The sequence below is a fragment of the Enoplosus armatus genome, chromosome 4 (genome assembly GCF_043641665.1).
Source record: "Enoplosus armatus isolate fEnoArm2 chromosome 4, fEnoArm2.hap1, whole genome shotgun sequence".
In the NCBI taxonomy this organism is placed as follows: Eukaryota; Metazoa; Chordata; class Actinopteri; order Centrarchiformes; family Enoplosidae; genus Enoplosus; species Enoplosus armatus.
In genome coordinates, this window is record NC_092183.1 from 17,542,138 (window position 1) to 17,566,218 (window position 24,081).

The 24,081-nt window shown below is 42.9% G+C and overlaps 1 protein-coding gene across 1 annotated transcript in view; it reads right to left on the bottom strand.

Annotated features, from left to right (window-relative positions):
* The window catches only part of adgrv1 (adhesion G protein-coupled receptor V1), a 95,621-nt gene extending 72,124 nt beyond the window's left edge, over nt 1–23,497 (bottom strand). The window contains exons 1-32 of the mRNA XM_070904090.1: nt 23,312–23,497; nt 22,383–22,532; nt 19,634–19,729; nt 17,970–18,074; nt 17,527–17,640; nt 17,161–17,391; nt 16,636–16,973; nt 16,254–16,524; nt 14,518–14,844; nt 13,839–14,015; nt 13,295–13,518; nt 12,020–12,146; nt 11,743–11,928; nt 11,367–11,547; nt 10,738–10,901; nt 10,532–10,655; nt 10,149–10,409; nt 8,717–8,843; nt 8,370–8,593; nt 7,445–8,179; nt 5,541–5,914; nt 4,647–4,826; nt 4,086–4,266; nt 3,626–3,819; nt 3,381–3,501; nt 2,987–3,071; nt 1,953–2,088; nt 1,493–1,858; nt 1,091–1,334; nt 755–970; nt 440–655; nt 102–346 (exon numbers count right to left, since the gene is read on the bottom strand). Of these exons, the coding sequence (XP_070760191.1) occupies nt 102–346; nt 440–655; nt 755–970; nt 1,091–1,334; nt 1,493–1,858; nt 1,953–2,088; nt 2,987–3,071; nt 3,381–3,501; nt 3,626–3,819; nt 4,086–4,266; nt 4,647–4,826; nt 5,541–5,914; nt 7,445–8,179; nt 8,370–8,593; nt 8,717–8,843; nt 10,149–10,409; nt 10,532–10,655; nt 10,738–10,901; nt 11,367–11,547; nt 11,743–11,928; nt 12,020–12,146; nt 13,295–13,518; nt 13,839–14,015; nt 14,518–14,844; nt 16,254–16,524; nt 16,636–16,973; nt 17,161–17,391; nt 17,527–17,640; nt 17,970–18,074; nt 19,634–19,729; nt 22,383–22,532; nt 23,312–23,497 (6,906 nt within the window). The remainder of the gene's footprint in view (nt 1–101; nt 347–439; nt 656–754; nt 971–1,090; nt 1,335–1,492; nt 1,859–1,952; nt 2,089–2,986; nt 3,072–3,380; nt 3,502–3,625; nt 3,820–4,085; nt 4,267–4,646; nt 4,827–5,540; nt 5,915–7,444; nt 8,180–8,369; nt 8,594–8,716; nt 8,844–10,148; nt 10,410–10,531; nt 10,656–10,737; nt 10,902–11,366; nt 11,548–11,742; nt 11,929–12,019; nt 12,147–13,294; nt 13,519–13,838; nt 14,016–14,517; nt 14,845–16,253; nt 16,525–16,635; nt 16,974–17,160; nt 17,392–17,526; nt 17,641–17,969; nt 18,075–19,633; nt 19,730–22,382; nt 22,533–23,311) is intronic.
* Nucleotides 23,498–24,081: the final 584 nt, after the last annotated feature.

Below are 24,081 nucleotides of genomic sequence, written 5' to 3' on the forward strand. Positions count from 1 at the left end.
ACAGAAAGAGTGTAAAAGACATTACAACTAAAATGATGTAAAATATTTCAAAGGAATGTTGTCCTATATTCACAAAGGCATTTTCACTGTCAGCATCTTACCTCAGTAATTTCAGGAACATCCTCAGCTAAAATCTCTAGTCGGAGCGTCTTCATGGTCTCTCCAGGAGCAAATCTCACCTCTCCTGATGTGGGTCTGATGTCCCCCACTGCTAGTTTACCATTGACAGTGGCCTGCCATTGGACAACCACTGTGCCAATAGTACCAGCATTACGCACTATAGGCAATGTGACCTCAATGGAGTTAGATCCTGGTTCCTCTATGGTAACTGGAATCGCTTGGAAGACTAGGTAGAAAAGTAAATAACTCGCTTATCAATAACAAATTGCCCAAAATAAGATGAAAAGATTGAAACACATCCTGGATAATGCCTACTAACCAAAGGCACCAAAAGGGTCATCAGAAGGCAGTATGGTGATGATGGCACGTGTGAGCTCCCCTAGGAGAGCTCCTCCGGTGGTCTGGTTGATCAGCTCGATGAGAAAGGTCTCCTCCAGCTCAGGGACCACATCATTGATGACATAGATGGGTACAGATTTACTGGACTCCCCTTCTAGCAGGACCACATCAGTGGAGGCTACGCTGTAGTCTTCGCCTATAGGATTACAAACATGCACATACATATGGACCTGTCTGCTCACACACAAATCATAGCGAGAAACATTGAAATTCATACTCCATGCCCAACACTTACTGACTCTGGCGGTCAAAGGCACTGCTCTGAACTTGACAGACACGTCAGCAAAAATCCCCCCAACACGCGTCACATTTATTATGGGCCCAACGTAGTGCTCAGCTACACTGACAGCAGACGCCGACAGCTGGAGGACTCCAAAAGCATCGTCGCTGGCCTCCACTACCACCTGGGCTACAACGTCAGTCCTGGGGCCCAGAGAAGGGGAATTGGAAACTGGAAGGAACAGTAAGAGGATATTTCATCAGTTCAGTGTGGTATGGTTGAAGTATCATTATACCTTAAAGAATTCTTTCAGGTAAAATCTCCCACTCGGTGAGAGTGTCAATATCTTACTGAGCCTCTCCTGCTCTCCTTTGATGAGTTGAACGCTTATCAACTTCACAAACACTGACTCGTCTCTTTCTGGATCCTCATCATCCAGCACTTGGAGCGTGATGTTTGCTTCACTCTGGTTGGCCAAGAACACAATAGAATCCAGGAGGGGAACAAAATCCCGCCCCTCAGTGGCTCGGCCCACCCCAGGGGTCCTGTAAGGATCCGGATCTGCCTCATTTAGTGTACCATATGTGACTTGCACCTAGACAATCAAAATTGGAAAATATCATATAATTTGGTACATCCACCACATATGGGCATCCGTCTTTCTGGTTTATGTAATTATTTAGTCAAAGAAACAGAATCACAATGGCTTTAATTTCTATACTTTCTATCTAGACCTTCTACAGTAAGACACACCTGACCCATCAGGCCTCTCTGTCGCAGGATGGTGAGGGAGACAGTTGAGTCAGCTTCAGGAAGTCGGACAGACCTTGTTACATTAGCGAATAGAAAAACACCGTAAGGGTCGTCACTGGCGAGCACAGTCAGAGTAGCAGATGTCTGGACACCCAGACGACCGTGGGAGACGTTAACCAAGGACACTGTGAAACTCTTGTCCAACTCAGGGATCTCATCCTGGGCCACATTGATGATGATGTTCTCTGACGTCTGACCTACACCAAAGGTGATGTTCCCAAACCTGCTGAGGAGCTCCCCTTCAGAGCTGGGATCAGCCTCCCAGTACACAGTTACATTGGAGAGGTCACCAAAGGACCGATCCACCTGGGAGAGTACAAAGAGAAAGCACAGCATGATGATGAATGCTGTATGTAAAAAACATGACTAACTTTTTCTAAGAACATCATGACTTGCTGACCTGCAGGACCACAGAGCTGCGCCCATCCTCCGGTTCTGTCCCATTGACAGACAGGGATTCAGGACTGAACTGAAACACTCCATGGGCATCATCAGAAGCAGCGATGGTCACTGTGATGCGGGACGCAACTCCCAAGCTGGCTACATACAAAACACCAGAGATGACCCTGTGTTACTTTTTAGTGATACATTTTGGGTGCATTTTTAAGTTAAGTGAGTTTCACTTTGAAGTAAATGAAAAGTACCCAATGGCCAGAGAAGAGGAAATGGAAACGATCATCTTTTAATCAATCAAGGGGGTGATTTTGCAATAGCCCAATAATAATACACACCTTCTTACCACTAACATTATATTATGGTCAAGAGCATCAGATTGAAATGGCAGCTTCATACAATGTGTGGAGGTTATTTCAGAATGGGTGACAGCAGCCCAAACTTGTGTAAAACATAGGGTCTCTGACACTTACCCCTACTGCCCATGAAAGTCTATTTGCTTTTCCCACATCACTCTCCTTGGGTACTTCTCACAGGGGTCACAGTACAATGTAAATACCACACACAGTTAAGCACACATGCATGTGCACACACCTACAGATGTGTGTGTGTGTGTGTGTGTATGCACTTAAGACTGAGCTGAAAGATACTAACTGACGTTGAGTTAGGGGAGATTTCCTTATGAACTATGCAAATTCATATCTCAATTAGATCAACAGTCCAATTCACCCAAGAATTAGGTAATAAAGGTTTCAGAGGAGAGTTTCCCAACTGTTATGATCCAAATCTGGTTATTTTCTATCCAACCAGCCAACAATATCATTCTGAAAGAAAGACATATGTTTAATTTTGAGGACATAAAATGATCACTTTTAAATATCAGACCAGAATATTGCTCAGATGAGCAGCAGCAATGTGTCACTTGATCCCTAATAGAACTTTACTTTGAGATACGCAATCTTAGGGGGTGAGACATTGTGTGGGTGTGGGGGCGAGGGAATGGAGACAAGAAGCAGTTTGGGGAGTAAAGGAGGGGGATACTTACCATGGCGGTGATAGGATGGAAGGAGGAAATCAGAGTCACTCTCCCCACTACCACTTCCTTCACTACGCAGAAACTGATCCACTGATGGATCACACACGAGGATCAAACAAGTGTCACACCGGGTTAGAATCACACCAGAAGAGTAGAGGTCGAAGGGCAAATGGGAAGGAGGGCAAGTAGGTATTCACATAGGTTGGTGGGTATGGGGAGGCACACAGGAGCACAGCACACAAAACACACAAAAACAGTAGGGCAGAATACAGGGTCAGTTCAGCTCTAAGAAAGGTAAAGACAGGTTTCTAATAAAAATGTATTGAATAAAAACAAACACTGTGGAAAGTAGCTCTAAGGCTCAAAATAGATATGACTCAAACTAATGAAATTTCTCACCTCCTGCATCAGCATTGTAGAGCTCCACTCTAAAAATCTTGTCCAGCTCAGGGACAGGATTGTCTATGATGGTCACAGTGATGAACTTTAACCTCTCCCCTGGAAGAAACTCCAGCATGCCCTCTGAGTCCTGCCGGTTGAATACAGAGAAAGAGTTAAACTGTATTCTCTCTTCAGCTGCTTATCGGTTTATTGATACGTCATCGACATGTATGCATCAGTAAGATTAAAGACTTGAAGCTAACCTCGTAGTCTTCAGGGCTGGACGCTGTGAAGGGGGTTGTCCTGTATCCTACCATGACCCTTCCCAAAAGGCCTTGGGCCCTGGCCACCAGCAGACGGACTTGTCCATCTTCCTCGTTAACAGTTATGTGGGCAGCTTCTAATGCTGCAGAGATCAATCCCTGCCCTGGAGGGCTGGGCTGAAACTGCAGCAGGCCTGGATCAGAGAGTGTGTGAGTTTGTGTGTTATAGAAGAAAAGAAATAGGGAGGAATGTAATGAGAAGGGGGAGAAAGGTGTTATGGAAGTAGGAGGGGAGGGGGTGGCGGAGGAATGAGAGGGAGAAGGAGAGAGAAAATAGTATTTATATTTAGCTGACTTAGCACTTGTCACAACATAATCTTATAAATATGGACTGCTTATGGCTAAAAATAGAAACACTGAAAGTATAACAGTACTGTTTTTTGAGCAAGTGAGTAAGTACCGTAGGGGTGGTCACTAGCTGTGACAGTGACTGTGTTAACAGAGTTATTTGGGTCAATGCTTGCACCGCTGGTGGGGGTGGAGCCTGGCTTCCCGTCACTGGACTCTGCTGTTACCAATGTGATCTGAAAGGACTCTGCCAGCTCTGGGAGGTTATCATCCAACACCAACAGGTTCAGTACCTAACAGAAAGATGTTATTATAAACATAATAATGTTAATAATAGTACTATTTTTTTTGGTGGTCATAGTGTCCATGTTGTGTGTCACAAGCATTAAGTATAAGCTTAATTATCAGCTGACACCTGTTGACTCATCAGTAAATTCACAACCAACCAACCACTAGGTGGGGCTGGTTGTCCAAAAACATTGCATTTGGATGACTGTAATATACTGCTGTTGAACTGGACGTACAGTATTTATTTGAAATCAATATGCCGATGTGTAAATACAGTGCACACTAGGTACATCACTCTCTGTGTGACCCTGGATTAATTCGGAGGGGTTTTCCTCAACTCATATAAGTCCACATTAATACTCTCTCACACACACAGTACACACACCTCAGAGCGCTGTCCAGGCGTGAAAAGCACAGCTCCAGTGGCATTAACAAAATCCTGATGGGCTGGCGTCTCGCTGTCCAAGCTATCCAGTTGGGTAACACTGTAGTTGACATAAACGTGGTCCAGAGATCCCCGCATACGCTCAATCACACAAGAGACAGTGGAGCCCTCCTCAGTGGTCTATGAGGACAAACAATGGAACACAAATGTCAATTCATTCTGAACCACTGGAGGAAATGATGAATACTGAACGCATCCCACTGTAGTTGTTTAGTTTGTAATGGTAAAATGAGATAGTCTTACTAATTCCAGCACAGTAATAATGTGATTTAGAGAGGAAGCACCTGATAGCCCACATGCCTCCACGCCTATTTATCCCCAAAGGATCTAGGGTATAAAGAAGATCCTCTAGTTCTGATGGAATGCCATCCAGGCCTGCCACCTGTTGTGCTGATGGAAACGAGGAACTAGATCTCCCATGTCCAGTGCTGGAACTCCGGATCCACTTCTACAGGAATGCCCTGACTGGCAGACCTGCTGCTGCCTCACCAGCTGTCACTCTACCTGAGAGGGGCCACGAGAGCCCACGCATTCAATCCAACTAAAAAAACGGAGAGCATGCTCTCCCTGCAGCCAGGCATGAAGACTGATGAAATATGCAGCAGGACAGGGACTGACAAACCCGTCGGTTTACATTACATGTGTTTCTATGCATTCGTTTTCTCCGTATACACAACTGAGAGATGACATTGACAAATGCTACTGTAATAGTGGTCATGTAGACTCATTATTCAGAAGAATTAATTTCTTTGATTACCAGTCAGGTTTATAGCAGGTGCTTATAGCAACACAAATGGTCCACTAAATGCCACTGACTAAGTACTGTGCACTTACATCTGGTATACAGGTACCGGTGAATCCAAAGAGCCCGTTGGCATTGTCACTCTTCATGACTCGCAAAATAGCAGTGGGTCTGGGGAAAGGGAGGCGGGCTCCACCATGAACTGCTACCAACTGTAGATAGAACAGCTCCTCTCCCTCCTCCTCGTTATCATCCCTGACCTCCACCACAAACGACTTCTGCCTCTCCTCCTGCAGGTACCGTAGGTAACCTGAGATGTTACGCAGGTCTGTTTTAGCAGGCTGGGTGTGAAGCTCGTGGATGTGGCTGCGGTTCAGCTTGGTCCTGTACAAGCGAACATCCTGGAGAAGGCCTGTGTACCGCTGTTCACCCTCAGGATCTGACCCAATAAACACTGACGAAGGTCCTGCAGTAGAAATACACAGAAGAAAACAGTGCATAATATTTTATGCAGCAAATGGCTGAAAATAATTCATGTTTAAGCTGTATAGGTAGGAAAGATTTGGATACACAAGTAAAACAAATCATTATCATTGCCTCAAGCACAACCTACGTATGTATGATATGACAGATATGACATTAAAAAACATTGAAACTCGTATTTGTGTCATTGTGTGTTGAGCATGTTTCAAAGTACCTTTCGAGGCCTCAAAGCTGTTGTACCTACTATATGGTTTAAAAAAAAACAGATCATATTGTTCCCCCTCACTTTTGGAAAATAACTCTTTTTGACTGACTGTGAGAAAATAGTAACTGAATAGAAATTGCATTGTTTTCACACTGACCCAGAAGGCGATCTGTACCATTGCAATAGCAAGGGTCATATAATCATGTTTTTTTAAATTATTTTTTATTATTACATTGTTAATTGGTGGAACTAATTTGGTTGCTATGTTGGAGTGAATTGGGACCACAAACAGAATCTTGATTAAGGCCACCGAATGCCTAGGTCCCGCTCTTTCTCATTACTCATTTATATACTCACACCTGCCGTGCCTATCGCTTCCGCGACTTGTACAAAATGGGACAAATGCAGGAAATCTGCCACAGTGAGCAAGTACAAAGCCCTGACACAAAGCAGTTCCTCTGTGGGTTGAGTTACCAGTATCGGACAATAACACATGACATGATTGATGATTATATATACATCTACTGTGATTGAAGTTAGCCAAAGAGCCATCAGAATATTTCCCCTCTGGGAGCTTTTGGTCCAATACAGGCTGCGACTATTGTCTCCAGTAATTAGAGAGAATAGGAGGAAAAGAAGATGCCGGCTGATTCCCTTTAGCAGTAACAATATCCAGCAGTGTTGAGGCTAAGTGGTCACTCAACCATTGCAGAGTCCCAGTAGTCCTGAACAATGAGCAAGTGACTGAGAGGTGGGTGCGTCTGTGTGTGTGTGTGTGTGTGTGTGAATGTGCGTTAATGTGTTTGAGGGTGTGCATGCATTGAAGTTAAGACCTGTTGTTGTTCCATATGTGAACAATGAGAGATAGGCTTGAAACCCTCTGCCCAGACAATCATACACACACACACACACACACACACATTTGACATTGTGAAATGAACGTAAATGTAAAAAGATTAGACAAAATACACATACATAACACTGCAATAATTAAAAAGAGTAACTTCATTACAGCTTCACATTCCAACCAATTGGTAAAATTGAATGTCAATCAGCAACATTTTTTCATCAATAAATGCATCAGTATATACTTTGATGTGGAGTTTTCAAAACAAAATAACAGTGGTGCCCATACTAAAGGTGTATTGGCAATCAAAAATGGGGAACATGACAACATGTGCTAAACACAGGTAAGCTGGAGTTGCAGACACAAGCTGAATGTAACAAACAGGGATATGATAGACGCTATATGCACAACAACCTGACCTTTGGCACTGTGCAATGCTTAATAAATCTCTGATAACTCACCATCAGTGATGCCCTCTCCTTTGATGCTCTTCAGTCCTCCAGGAATAGGGTTCCCATCCATGTAGAACTCAATAATCCCATCATCAACAGTAATGATGACATGTAACCAGGTATTACTCTCTACAAATTTCTCAGCTATGGCCCGGGCCACCTGGAGATTGCTTGATCCTATCACTGTATAGTACAGCATAACTGTGACATGAGACTCATTGGTGTGGACCTTCACTCCATAATACAAGGTCCCGTTCCTGGTTCCTTTGCTGACTATGAAGCCATCAGTGTCTGGTCTGGGCACTAGCCAAGCAGAGAAGGTGAAGTTGCCAACAGCTGCAGGCCCATCTTTAGGGGAGATGGTCCCATAAGCTCCTGGAAGCCCAGAGAAAAACCATGTGTCTGTGGCTGAGTGGTGTCGCCTGGCATGAGGCCTGAGCTCAACCTCGTCTGGGAAGGAGGCTTGAAGGAGCAGGTCATCCATCAGAGGAAGGCCCTCTGGGAAGCGGCCAGAAACAATCTCCCAGGCAACCCGCACATCACCAAAAGTACCCTGCTGTCGGAGGATGGTGAAGGAAGTGACATCAGCCATATCATCCTCTGAGAGTACATCTTCAGCTACTTCTTGGTCCAGGTTGCTGTCAGTGATGGCAAAGACACCAAATGGGTCGTCATTGAAAGGGATGAGAACCGAGGCATTCAGAGAAGTCTCGGCTAGTCGTCCACCCTCTCCTGGGTAACCACCTTAAAGAAATTACGGACAAAAGCTGAAGGGTTTTCAAGACAAAATCATGAATGAAATGAATCCTTATCTGTAATTTTTGAGATTTTAAAGTTGATGGCTCCAACTAAATTTCATGGCAAGTTTAAATCAATTTATATTTTTACATCATCTCTCACATTGACAAATCTGTCACTTTTAGTTTGAACTCACCTGAGATATTAACCAGTCTGAGGACAAAGAACTCATTGAACTCTGGAAGCTTATCTGAGTTGGCCTCCAGGACAATAGGCTTGGTCTCTTCCCCTGTAGTGAAGGTGATGGAGCCAGATGTGTTTGTAAACTCCTGGATATCCTCCAGAGGAGTCACTGAGTCATTGGCAAACAGCTGCCAGAAGACTGTAACGTTACCAAAATGGCCCCTTGCACGCAGGACACTGGGACAGAGGAGAAGAGAGTAATCATTTCAGTAATAGATAATCTCCAAATTCCTGTCAACTTCAGAGTGTTGCCAATGCACAGACAGCACAAAAGAAATGAATTGAAGACCTGTTCCTTACTAAAAACTATTGGTCTTGCCCTCTTCAACAGGTTTCTCTGTGGCTTCCAAGGAGAAAATCCCATTGGCATCATCATTGGCCTCAATCACCACAGTAGCTGTGTCTGCTCCATACACAACAGCATCACCTGTGCAAACATGTTATTACATATATTATTAGGATGTTATGTCAATGTTTTTGCAGTCCATAAACTCAAGTCGCCAAATCAGATAGATAGATAGATAGATAGATAATAGATAGATAGATAGATAGATAGATAGATAGATAGATAGATAGGTAGATAGATAATAGATAGATAGACAGATAGATAGATAGATAGATAGATAGATAGATAGATAGATAGATAGATAATAGATAGATAGATAGATAGATAGATAGATAGATAGATAGATAGATAGATAGATAGATAATAGATAGATAGATAGATGCAAGAGAGACTGACATGGTTTGCACTGGCCATATTATTATTGTCATGCTAAATTTCATGCAATGGGGGGAGGCTGTCTCATTAACATAGCACACCATAACTATGGCAACCAAGCCCAGGAGGAAAAGGCTTCTTATTCATGAAAAAACGAGAGTCCCAAAATAAAGGCGTCTCTCAGCAAAGGGTGAAGTGAACAAAGCCAAGGACAGACCCTTCAATAAACCACAACAATTACATTTATATTTTATGTTTTTATAAAGATAAGGAAGGAATAATAACTGCAAAAGCCTCTCACAAGAACATACTTCCAAGTTGCCAGATTACGAGTACACTGTAACAAGCATGCAAATCTGCTCATTATTAAATAGGCAAGGTAAAGAGTGTCAGTGTCCCACTATAAGTTTGATTGACTTCTAACATGAGGGTTATTGACTTTTAACACAACCACTATAAAGGACAATCCCCTGGCATAAACCAGAGGCTAACCCTTACTCGACTCTACTCCATGTCAATCAGTAAACAGACAGAGGCCGGTGGAGTGGCCGGTCTTTGTGTCTTAGAAAGTCTGGAGTCTGGTAATTAAGGTCCTGTTGGGGCCCACTGGTCTTTCATTCCCATCCCTGACACACAATACTGGGATTAGGAGAGCTTTCAGTGTTACCACAGACAATACAAAATAACCCAGATACTCCTCCCTGTACATATACAACTGGCATTACGACAAGAGAGGATAAACAGGGGAGAAGAGGGTGATGTTATTTTGAAATGAGGTGTGATCGCCTGGTCCTTCTTCTATAAACCACATTGAAAAATGAGAAAAGCAACTGACTTTCAGCTGTTTTAATCCTCAGAGGGAATGCAGATTATATTGTTTTCATCATCTCAAAGAAGATATGATATGTTCACTATATTACCTGACATAAGCAGTGATTTACAGAAGACATCCTTATAATATAAAGTACACCTCTGTGCTAACCACTCGTTTAAAAGGAAGCCCACACTCACCAGTAGCATTGTAGAGAACAATGTAAAAGGGTTCATCAGTCTCCGGTATGTTGTCATCTTCCACAGCCACAGAGATGTTCTTCATCCATTCGCCCACGTCATACACCAGCAACGTGTCATTACTCAGCATGATGAGGTCACCTGGAGATGCCTCGCCGTAGTCCACACGGTACATCACCGAGGCAACAAAGTCTGCCCGCCCTGCCCTCAGAACAGTGAAGTTGGCCACTCCCCCTTCCTGAAGCCGCACGACCACAGGTTCTGAGGAGAGGGTGAGATTTGGGAGAAGAGAGGAGTAAATGACTGTAGCTATTATATATCAAAATATTATTACAGTCTTTCAGAGGATCCTTCATAAACAGTATCCAGAACAGTATTCTTACCAGAAAAGTAAATGGGGTCATCGTTCTTATTTATCTGTAAATTAGCAGTCAGTGTGTTTCCCAGTCTTGCACCACCTGTAGCATTTAGCACTGTGATGGTGAAATTCTCCATGTCCTCTGGAATCTGGAAAGAATTAAAATTCAAGCAAGGAAATGTAACTCAAATTTGAATTGCACGCATTTTTGAGTTTAGTTCATCATTTTACCTCGTCAGGTACAGAGAAGAGGGTGATGTTTTTGAGGTACTCCCCTTCCTTGAAGGTAATGTTTCCTTGGAGGGGGCTGACATCTCCGGAGAGGGCTTCTTCCAAAGCCCAGGAAACTGACACTTCTCCAAAGTGACCCCTGTTCCTCACTACTGGGTACACCGCTGAAGGAGAATCAGAATAGACAGAGATTATAGATGTAGATAATGAAACCTTTCTCAAAGTTAACTTTTCTCCTCTTTACATTTTGCCTCACAATAGTAATGTATTTTTCTGGCTCACAGCTAAACGTTTTAGTTGTATAGCGCCCATGTTTGCCTGTATGCCAAGAGCAAACACTGGCGATACATTCACTAGAGGCTTAGAAAAGCTCTTCACCCAAACACCCAAAGTACTAGTTTATCTGCATTAACACATTCTTATGCATTACACAAACACAACATAGGTAACTCTATTCATGTTTTAGTTGGCTAGCACATAAAAGTAATTTAAAATACTTTGACCACAGTCCAGCTCATCCCACATGTAGACAAATATTCACTCAAATTAGGTCAATTTAAGTGTCAATGAGATACTGCTTGACATGGAAAAGTATCACTATTATCTAAAGGACTGCTACTTCAAAGTACCCCGGTGCATCTCATCCCCTTTGCTCTCGTTGATGGCCACTGTCAGTCCTGATTGGATGAACTCAATGACACCAAAGGGGTCGTCGTTCCTCCGCACTGTGATGTTGACCTCCATATGGTTGCCTAGGCGACTGGGTGGAGTGCTGTGGCTGCTGAGTACCACAGAGAAAGTCTCGTCCAGCTGTGTGCACACACAGACACACACACAGTTTCCATGTAGCAAATATAGGCTTAAAACATATTTCTTATTATCTAAGACAATTGGAAGACTTATAACTTAAACAAAACTGTACCACTATCTGACTGGGAGGAAGTGAATGAAATGGTTATTATACATAAACTTGAATCTTCAACATGGAATTGACCATGTTCTTACCTCAGGCACCCCATCAGGCCTTGCCACCAGTGCCACCACCACCTCTCTCTCCCCTGGTTTAAACTCCAGGATGCCCGTGGCGCCATAGAATTCAGTGTTGCCTGAAGGCATGACAGCATATCGCACCAGCTGTTTCAGCAGCTGTCCCTGGGCTCTGATCACATGTAGCTCCACAGCTTCACCCTCCTAGGTAAGTTTAAAGTTTACAGATGTCATGCGACCAGTTTAATGTAATAATCACTTCACATTGTTTGTAGCTGGTTAGAACGAGACTTACATTGATGACCCATGGACCTCTGGATAATGAGGAGAACTCAAAGACTCCCCCAGGGTCATCGTTCTCCATGATGACAATCTTTCTGCTGGTGAAGCCAGCTTTCAGGATCTGATTCTCAACATTACTCCTGTGATGCACAAACACATAAACAGTATTAGATCATAGTAGCAGGTGACCACTGCTGAACTGCTCTTGGTGTACGTAGGCTATACAAGGCACATGAACATCAGCTGCATTGTGCAGTAGACTCTGACATGGAAGTTTCTTGGACTTAATCTTTTGTTGTGTTTTTCGAGCTTCTGAAACATCATCATCATAAGAGAAAACAGCTCAACTTTAATCTAAACTTTGTAATGCATTCCTTGTATTGTGTGATGCTAATTCATTATTGGCTCCGTGTACTGAGCTCCTGCTGTTTAGACCGCTTTTAATAACAATGTCAATCAATGCCGTGCCTGCATCTTTACTGCTCCACAGGGGTGTATGTATGTGTGTGTATGTTGAGAAAATTGGAGCCAAGTAAGCATCACATAACGGGTAAATTAGAGACAAAGACATGACAGAATGAAGCACTCCAAACAAACACTCCCAGCCAAGGCGCTGCATGCATACAAACACTGACATCTTTAAAAGGGTACACAATCAAGCCTGGTTAAATTAGAGCGAAACACATAAAGAAGATTCTCTATTTACTCCCAACAACCACTCTCCTTTGGGTTCCCTTTTTTCACACCATCGCTGAATCCCCCACCCCACCCCAGTCCCCCTCATCCCCACCTCAACCAAAGACCCCAGAAATCCTGAAGTAGGCCCTTCTCTGAAAAACAAAGTCCTGATTCACGCCACACAAAAGAACCAGGTTCATTCCACTCTCCACTTACCCGAAGTACACTATAAAGCGTGCAGTCTCCACCCTGCAGGGGAGGAGTGGGAGGGAGAGAGAGAGCTGCCATTCTCATCAGAACATAGACTAACAGATGCACCCACCCCCAAACCACTACCACAAACACACACATATATCTCCAGAAAACCAAAGGGGATGGGATGAGATAGCATCTACTCAGCCTTTCCAATTCCACTGAACCCTCTCATTGTATAAGGCTCTAAAACATTACACAGCATCAGCTTCACACTCAAAACCCCAAAAGGATATTGTATTACAGTTATGTTTACGGTCAGAACCAAAGGGTTTAATATGCCTCGATGATAATTAACTAAATGAACAATTATCATGTTGGGTAACTATAACTCTTCTCCAGAGTTTAATATTCCCACCTATCCAGAGTGAGTAGTAAGGTCTCGTTGACTTCTGGGATATTGTCAGCCATGATAGTGAAGTTGATAGAAGCATCACTCTGCCCGGAGAGGAAGACCACGGAGCCATTTAGAGGCTGCAGGTCTTTAGCAGTTATATCCACACGATTGTCTCCGACTGGCTGAAGACTCCAGAACACTACAGCCTGACCGTCTGTCCCATCCCGCCGCAGAGGGAGGCTTACCTGCAGCACCAAACATCATTAGAATTAACCTTCTATACTTACCGTACGCACATACAGAAAACTAACACAGATTAGAGTCTGCAGAGTTTTCTGACAAACAGCATGGTGACTATAAAGTCAGTGATTAGGGACTTTTTTCAGTTACAGTGGCAAAATAAGAAAACTTTTTTGAGATCTCCAACAATCAGTTAAATCTGACACTTTCTTTCAGATATATACTGTTTTACGTGATACTGAACTCTGAAAGTCAATAAAGACATGCATCACAGAACTGATAGTATTCGCATGTACACCTGGTGACAACAGAGGTGATATCTTACTGTGCTGGTATTGCTGTCCTCTGGTTCATAAACCACCACTGTGGTGTTGCTCGTAAAGCCGATTTCTCCGTTTGCAATGTCAGGGGTGATAGTCAAGGTCAGGTTTAGAGGTCCCCCAAACCTTGGGCTGTTTGAAGGAATTGGACGGTTGATATCAACCTGCTCCAGTGTATTCAACTAGGGGAAATAGTAGAAACAACCCCATTAATACAGTTTACGAGAGGCAGTTTTGAAAAATAAAGCATGTCTTTCTTCACCATCTGGTCATTTCTGATCTGTCACTTTTGAGGATGCGTTGAATGACCCGTCAGTGCTCCATTCACTCCTTTTATGTTTGTGCATGTGTGTGTTTGACTGAAAGTGTGTGACGTGATTATGGTTCTTCAGAATGTGAAGTGGGCTTTTCTTGTACTTTTTTGCTTGCTTTAGGAGCTTTGAGGTGTTGTTAGTTTGGACGGTTGGGCAAATCCCATAGCAACATGACATATTTGAATGCCAGTGTCAAACCATTCACACATGCAAATGAGGCACTTCAACTGTGGATGGCACTGATTTAGCCAGAAGTGCTAACACAAGCAGAAAGAGCACATTTTTGGACATGCAAGCAAAACACTAAAAGTGAAAAAAAATCGTATTTCATCCACATGTGTCACTTATGTGTTGCTTTGCACCTTGTTACCTGTATTAAGAAATGAGCTCCATTCTGCAGAAAGGCATCATTCCTGATTGGCAGTATGACATGTACCATCCGCTCATGGCCAAACACCACATTAACGGACCTGCTGACATTCAGAACCTGGTCACGGGCCAGTGCTGGGTCTATTGGGCCTGCAGGAATGTAGAGGGCGGTGAGGGTCATAGACACATCTCCCAGTGTACCACCGTCTCGCAGGAAATTTAGCGACAGGAAACGGCCCTCAGGGTGGCTCTGGATGCTTTGCTCTTTTGCCGGGTCAAACCGAAAAAGCCCATAGACATCGTCACTGTCCTGGATGTAGAACACAATCTGGGGGAAGAGTGGAGGAAGACCAGACGAAGAGTGGGAATGAAATTAACAAATCAGCAAAATAAAGGAGAAGAAGGCATATGATACATTTTGACTGATGAGGGAATGATCAAAAACACATTCTCTATTTTGTAGGAAATAAAAAACTTAGTTGTGGATTGGGAAAGGTTATGTTGATTCACTATAACCCTGTTACTTACTTATTGCCTCAAATACTTCCTCTGTCTGCAAATCCCCCCCAAAAAACTCCGTCAATCAAATGAATGCTTGGGTTTAATCTAATGAGGATTAACATTATAATATGTTCATATTTAAATTTAGTACAATTGGTTTTATACACTCTACCATTTCACAAACTTTGACACATGGGCCTTAGCTGCACTGCATATGAGGGAGCACCTCCGGGCCATGTGCAGTCCCCTTTGCAGCGAGGAGGAAGGTGATTGATCTTTTGGATGTGAGGGGATAATTGAAGCCCGGATTTACCATCAATTACTTAGGAGGATTTTGTTGTGTATCCTGTTTTTGTGTTACCAAGACTGTATCTTGGTTGCAGAGGTGAGGAACAGAGCGAGGGAAGAAAACAAGTGAGACCGAAAGTAGTAAAACAGAGCCCAGAGCTAACTTTAGAGAGGCATCCTCTTTAATTAACTCTGCTAAGAGTAGTATTCATGAGCATTTTAACTGAGGCTCATTCATTTCTCTGAAACCTACTGATCTGTTGCCTGGAACGTTCACAATAGTTGATTTACAGCTCAGTGTAATGTGTGTGATATACCATTTGCAACACTAATGACAATTAACGCTGATTAACTTGTCCTCCTGTTAAAGTCGTTTATTAATTCTTCAAGGGATTTCTGCGGCGCCAACTGCACAGATGGCAAACAGACCCTACAACCGAAGTGGTGCTCTGGTGTGTGTTTGTATGTGAACAAAACAGAGTTTGTATGCGTCTCATCTTATGCCGTCAACATAGACAAGACTTAGATCTGCCCACTGCTTTCACACGTGGCCAAGAGGCTTGGACAAAGATGGAAGCTATAAAAAACCTGTCACCACTTCACCCACGCTTTCTAAAAAAAAACACACACACAGACACCACACACAGAGTGTGCCTGCTGTTTCCGTTTTGTTTTGATTCAGCCACATTAAGGGAACACCCATGGAGCAAAAAGACACACTAAGGGGTCGACTTTTACAGAATGTGCCAAGTTTGCCACTTTACCTACCTTACAGTAGGTCATGCACAACACTGACACATGCATAACACATGTACAACATCTGGAGGATATGTTCCCTTACAAGTGCAGCCTTCTGTCTCTCTTCTCTCTCTCTCTGTTATAAACCCATTTTAGCAACCAAGCTATAAATGAATAAATAAAAAATAAAACAATCTCCTCTAAACTGACCTCCATGGGTTCGTCGACCTCCGCATTTCCAGTTACAGTATTGGGCAGCAGCTTGAGAAGAAAAGCCTCTGCTTCTTCAGGTAGATCATCTTCCACAATGTTTATTGGAATCACAGCGGTCACCTGACCGGCAGCAAATTTCACTGTCCCCGCGGCTGGCTCCAAATCATCAGACACTGGGGAGCGATCACTGGAGTTTCTACTGATGGACCAGTTGGCGGACACGGCCCCATAGCTTCCTCCATTTCTTACAATAATGATGCCTTCAAATCTAGGGGAAAAGATAGAGGAACAAACAAAGGATGGTTGAGGGCACAATAATCTTTCTGTCTTTCTTTTTATTATGACGCCCTTGCACAAACAGCCCATAAAAGTTATCCACCTCTTTGTCAGGTCTTCGTTGATGGTGATTGGCTGAATGACTGCGCTACTGCTGATTGAAAGGACACCATGAGGCTTATCATTGGGCTCGATGGTCACTAGCACAGCATTGGGTGATACCAGGACAGCATCTCCTCTGATGGTCTCCTCCAGCAAGACCAGGTGGAAGGATTCTGCGATTTCTGGCACGTCGTCATCATTGATTTTGAACAGCAGGCTGGTCTTGTAGACGAATGGAGGGAATGTAACTGTTCTGACTGGCTGTAGGTCGAGGAAATCCACAGCTGGTGTGGCGCTGCCCAGTCCTTCACCGCTCACCACCATGTAATCTACAGAAACCTAAAGACAGTATAGTCCAGATGGTTTACATACATTTGTCATGTGCTTGTTTTTTCTGCATCAATATATACATATACTGTATATATAGTATAAAGTATCATGTACGTATATAATTAAAGTGGCTGTGCCCTATTCTTTAACAGTCTAAACTCTAGGTAAACAAATAACTGGATTGTTAGAAAGGAACCTCGGAGTCAACAGAGCCGACGAGTGGCCCATCCTCAGTCAGTCGACCACGGGTCACATTGAGGGCAATGACTCCAGCGGACTCCGGTACCGCCATGATAGAGTGGGAGAACCGCAGTGGGCTGTCATTACGCCGGATTCTCAGCTGGACACTGCTGGCGTTGGGCTTGAGGAGGGCTCCACCTGCCACACCCGTTAGCCTGACTGAAAACACCTCATCATCCTCTGGGATCTGACCAACAAAGAGAAGGAAACGCATTCACACACAGTTGTACATTGTGTGCAACTGTTTCAAAACTCTGAGTATGTAACTTGCAAAAACCTGCTATCTTGTTTCAAACATAAGGAGGAAGAGTTTGTTCAATACCTGGTCATCCTGAATTAGGATACTAAAGTGCACTACAGCCTGTCCTACAGGAATGGTGATGTTCCCTCTGTCTGGACTGAGGTCCTCAATGGCAGGGTTGGGACCCTCAGAGATCTGAACAGGAGGAGTCACAGTGATGTTTACACTTCGGCCTGCCCATGTTCTCTATGTGGATTTTCACTTATCATTAACATGCTGCATATAAATAATGGAGAAAAGACCAAAGAATTTCATGTTTCTATTTGGGTCTAAATTATACAAATTCTTGGATTCACAATTCTATGTTTAGCCAGTGGGATAATCTTACAAACACATCTAAACACAAGTCCATTTGTCAGACAGTCTGACATAACATATCTATGACACTGTCAGTCCTTCTTGAATACTATAAAGAAGGGTGTCTTAGGTTTGTTGGTTTTATGTACAGTACATTGCCCTCTTACCTCAAAGTTCACAGTCACAGTCCCGTATGTTCCCTTTTCTCTAATTAGGGTGAAAGGCACATAATGCTTCCTTCCTCTTGGCTCATAGACTACGATCTCTTCAGTCTGAGATGAAAAGGGTGACAGAAACAGAACCTACGATTATAATAAATGAAATTATGAAACAAAGCAAAACATCCTTTTTGATAGATTGCAACGACAACCCAAAACCAAAGCAAATTTGAGTTGAAATGGGCCCTGAATATCTCTTTTCTGACGAATCAAAGACAGATCCTCATCAAGGACAGCCAACTGACTTGTAACCAAGAGAACGCTTGATTTAATTTGTCTTATTTGATTTTGAGTTGTCCTCAGTGTTTTTCATATGTTTTCAATTTAGGAACTGCTACACATTTATACACACTGATTATTACATATAATAGTTAATGAATAATTTCCTGTCTCAATGTGTTAAAACTGATCAATTCATTTGGTTTTTATTTTTCATTTTTTATACTACTTTGGCAACAGTACTTCTAATAAAAGGTCATGCTAATAAAGTAATCAAAATGAACTGAATTGAAGGAGACAGACACAAAAGAAAGTGATCTGAGCAGGAAGAAGTTCTTATTGTGGTCTTAAAATTTGGAAATGAAAGCCTCTTCTGTTTTCCTAACCAAAGAAATTCAGGAGAATCCAAATATAGAAGAAGAAAAGAAAGCAAGGAAATGCTATACAGGAATTAATTCAGTACTCTAACATAAACAAGGCCAGGAGGCCTTTATTGATTCTACGCAACCCAAATCATTATCCAGCATATGAGACCATCTGGGGGTGGCAGGGCAAACATTTTCCAATATACCACAGCTACCATGGAAACGCTATAAACTTGCACTCATAAGGGAATCCAGGGAGTGCTGTGGTTTTAATTGCCCCTGGAAACCCATAACCACTAGATGGTCACCTCTCCCACAACCACAATAATGGCATGATTGAACCCCTCTCTGTAGTGGATCCAAATTAGTCCACCCCCGACTCTTTACTTTCTACTAGTTACAAATTTAAGTGCATGCTTATGGTGCAAGTGCAGATTGGTGTGGCCAGCTAAGTTTTGCAATATTGGTGACCACAGAAACAAATCTGATGCAGCGACGCACAAACTGGGTAAATGACTCAGGCAGGAGTAATATAATGTTAGTAGGAGGAATACATTATCAGCAGGTGTAGTTGGGGCAGGTTTCAGTGATGGACAATCAATTCAACACCAGCTGACAGTTTCCTAAAGGGTCAAGAGAAGAGTCCAGGCTGCTTTGTTTGTCCTGAGAAAAAACAGTTTGAGTTTTAAGGAAAAATTCCAAAGGCTTTTATTTTGGAGGCCTCCTGTGCAGAAACAATTTGCATAATAATAAAAAATGCCCGCCTTGTTACAGATTTCTCAAAGCTGCTGCTGTTTGGGCACCAAAAGCTTGTTCACACTGTAACTGTAAAGACTGTACTAAACTGTAAGCACTGGTGATAACACAGTTACCATATTTGCATTATAATACCACGTGACTAAATATGATAAATTGATGTGGACTAAATTAGTCATAGTTAGAAATTAGACGTGATAAACTGTAATGGATGAGACCAAAGTGAATTAACAAATGGAGACATGGTGGATGTGGATGACAGAGGTTTCTTACTGAGTTGAAGGCAATTATTCCAAAGGCATTGTCATTGGACAGGATGGTGATGGTTGCCTTGTTAGGTGTTCCCAGTGTCACACCATTAGAGGAGCTCTGGAAAGCAGAAGGAGTTGAAATGGTTAGATAAAACCAGGCTGAATACACATATATATGTACCTTAACACATCTTAACCCCCCCCCACACGCGACATTTGTGCTCATGTGAAACACCAGAACGCCTGTCTTATCCACTGTTTTCACTTAATTTCTCTGCTCCCACTGAGAGGCCCTGGTGAGAAGGCACAAAGACAGGAAGTACTGGTCTCAGTCCGGTTGATTTGTCAGGTTAGCTCACAGCAGGATACCTCTTCAGGACTTGTGCTGTGCTCTGTGATTCGGCACTAAGACCTGACAAACTTAAAATGTCAGCGTGCTTAAACAGTGACTTCACGAGGCTTACACTGTGACTTGTTAACTTAACAAAAAGAACCATAACCTATGATCTGTGCAAGGAAGTTTTCCTTTTTCTGAACCCTATTAAAGAGAAAGGCCACAGCCTTCTTTTGTTTTTTGGTGTAACTTTCCAAGGTTTCCCTTAGTGAGCTTACCAATGTTTTCACAGGCATCTCAAGGACCAACTGTGCTGACAACCACCATGTCTGGTCAAGCCCACAAGATTCCACCAAAACTACCAAAATCCCATTGCAACATACAAACATCTGGACATAGGCTAATTAGTATATATGCAGGCGTTACCAGGCGTCAACTATGAGAGTCTTGACATAGTATGATAAACAGTAACACAATTTTGGAAATTTCAATTTTTCTCAGCCAAACAGTCCAATTCCTCAGCAAAACCACTGTATGCGTGCATGTGCGCATGTTAAGGTGAGAGCAAGCAAAGGAGAAAATGAAAAACAATAAAGTGCTTAGGCCTCTTGCATTCATCCCTCTATTCAAACAGGGCTTTTCCCAGCTGTAACAGAGCTTTCTTTCCGCTGCTGAGCTCTTGTAGCGGTCAACTCACAGACACAGAATCCACACGCTTTCACAAAGCCAAGCCACTGGCTGAGCCAGGAAGCTGCTCACACACATACGCACACACTCTTGTGTGCCCAACTACATAAACCTGCTCAAATATACAACGATTCATGCACACAAATTGGCTACTTAAATACCAGCTTTGTTACACGCATGCAGCACTACATAAACCCTGCCTCTCCCAACCTAATATGCTCTGACCCACAGTGTGTTTCTACCTTCTGTTACTGGACAGCGCTGGTATGCTGCACCTGCTCTGGTCCACAACAATTCTACACTATTTCTACATATCAAGTCTTGTTCTGTTATACTCACTCCTTACAAAGTTAGTACAATATTTTTATTTATTAGATTGTCAGACATGATAAATGATTTATTTCTTACTTTTCCTTGATCTGTGACACCCCTTGTAGTGCACATTCATCCTCCAGACAGTCCTTCAGTAAGCTGATAGGGTAGCATTTGGCCAAAGCTTTGTCTCCGTTGTAGTGTAAACAGAAGGGCTAAGTGGGCCTCATCTGGTCTTTCACTCTAGTAGCAGGCTAAATATGGGCTTGTGCTACCAGGATTTTAACCAGATGTCACAAAAATGCAGCGTCAAATTGAAAATATTGTGAAGAAAGTCACTCTTGCTGGCAGCTGTTGAGAGTTGTTGCTGTTTTGTAAATGTACATAGCTGACAATCAGTGGTTCACAATGACCTTTGTCTTAGGTTTTTTAGTGAGGGATAAGACAGCAAGATCAGCCCCCCCAGCTCATCAATCAAACTTGACAGCTTGAGGCTACATGAAACCATGGAGATTGTCTCTAGGTGTAAGGCATCCTGGGCTGCGATGGTAATTCCTTTGACAAGGATTTACAATGTATACCCATTAAAAATAAATTTCAAACTTTAAAACGTCTATAGCTGTCCTTTATAAGACTATGCACAATAGCAAAAGCACATGCTACAAAAGCAATAATTGCAAACCATCTCTCCATTTAATTTGTTTTATCTTGCAGTAACTGGACTGGAATAAGTAGTGAGTTGCACCTTCTGGTGGTGTGGTGTGATTTCTTGTATCAGCAAAAAAGTCTCAAAATGCATGAAAAGATTTGAATGTACTTGGCTGTGAATCCATTCATTCATTGTAGCAGACTGAGCTTTCATCTTCAATAGTGTGTCAATTACAATGGTGAAAACACAACATATACAGAAATGAAATCCACGGAACGGACATGCCCATCAAAGTCAATGGGGACAGTGAATGAGAGAATCACTTTAATCTACTGTGTGGTGAGGCTGTGGCTGTCAAAGTTAGTTTCTTTTCACAAAGGTGTCTTTTAGTGGGGAACCTCAGAGACGCACATAACATTTGGCCCCACCCAGGCCAGCCCTGGAAAAGTCCTACAGAGCAGACACATCAAAGACCCTGCAGCTCAGAGCCTCCCAGCCTTACTGTGGCTGCCGCCCCCACTCTCTATTGCTTAGTAGCTGGGGTTAGGGTTTAAGACAGTCAGGGGCAGAATTAAAACAGCAGGGACTTTGTGGAAAGGAAGCTTGGAGCTCCAGAGAGCAGAGAGAAGGGACTGAGGGAGGAAGAGGAGAGGGAGTCATCATCAATCCAGAAACAGACATTTGACACATAAATGCAACACATTAAAAACTGCAAAGGAAAAGTTGGCACACACACACACACACACACACACACAAACGTAACCTTGCAGACAAACAATGGGCATTTACCTGTAGCGTAAGGTTGAAGGTAAATGTCTCATCGGCTTCAGGCAAGTCGTCATCTTTCACAGCAATGAAGATGGTCTTCGTGGACTCAGTGGACAGCAGGAAGGCTGCAGCATTAATGGCTTCAAAGTCCCCTGTGTCGACTCCCTCCAGCTGGGTGAAACAAGCAAACATAAAATTGTATCACTCATCATTTAACTAAAGTAAGATTCCTGCTTCTGTGCGTTTGTTTGAGATACTTTTTGCATGTATTTGAAAGTGTGAAATGGAGAGAAACAGCACAGGAGAGATGGAGACAACGTGGCAGAACAAAGATGGGTTTGAACCCAGGATGCTGCAGGTACATCATTTGTGCCTTAGACAACTGAGCCAATAGGATGCCCCGGGCTTGATGTTTTTGCCTGGTTCAGCTCTTTCCACCAGCAGAGAGAAGATACTGTTTTCCTGTCTCTTTCCTTCCTTTCTTCTGGTGACTCTATCTTGATCTTGTGTTTCAATGCGCTTCTGTCTATGCCCATTAGTTTCCTGGAAGGAAGCCTGTATTACACAGCACCACTGACTAGGACGCCCAGGTATAAAAGTTAATGTAAGAAGAAATATGGTAAAGATATCAAGAAGCATAGGAAACCCCCCAACCACACTCCACTGCAAGGCCAGCTCGCCTCACCAGACACCAACTGTGAGCAGCTGACACTGGCCCCCATGTGGAGGACATAAAGCCAAAACCCATTCTGTGATTTCCACGACAGTTTCTGCAGACACACTGGGTCTGCACACTGGCCACTCTCTGCCATAAATAAAAAGGTCACTGATTCTCTCCTTCAGTGGACATAAAGGTGACCGCTGAGCAACACACAGAATACACGATTTGACAGGTTGATGAGTGTGGACACACAATGAGTCAACAACAATGAGCTTGTCCCATGTCCTACCAGAACCAAAGCCGTCACATTGACCGGGTCTCCCACTCTCTCCACGACCAGCCGGACCACAGTTGTGCTGCTCTCGTTGACAACAAAGTCAGTCTGCCCCAGGAACCGCAGCGTGGCTGACTCAGACGTAGTGCCAGGGATGGACAGAGCCAGAATCAACCCAGCTAGCAGGAGGACAGGGAGCATTCCTACAAAAAGAAGGAAGCATATGGAGGAAATATTAAAAAATATGCAGGAAAAATAGACATAATGCATATATTGAAATAAATCAGAGGCCAATATGGCTATATTTGGATAAGTTTTACAAACTAAGAGAGTTACAGGAAAAACATTTCAGTTCATTCAAAACACAAATAAATTCACTCCAGATTTAGTGTTTTAGAGATCTGTTCTTATACTCTATAACACTGCACAAATGACTCTGAGTCGAAAATGTATATGAACACCTACTTATCACCACTAAGAAAAGCGCTTCACATTGCAGAAAAAAACTCACAAGGTCGAAATCTTAATTTAGAAACTTTTGTGATACAGCATTAAGAGTAAAGATGTAAGATGTAGAAAATTCAAAGTAAAAAAACAGAGACGTGGATGACAGGGGAGCTTCCCAGACCAGATTTACAAAGATTAAGAAACAACTCTTATCACAAACGCTGTCTACAATGAGTAAAATATTCACTTTATGCGGTGGGGATTATGGTGGGGAATTTATTTCCAATTTCATGAATAACTTATCTTATATCTTACTAATCTTATATTCTCTGTACTAA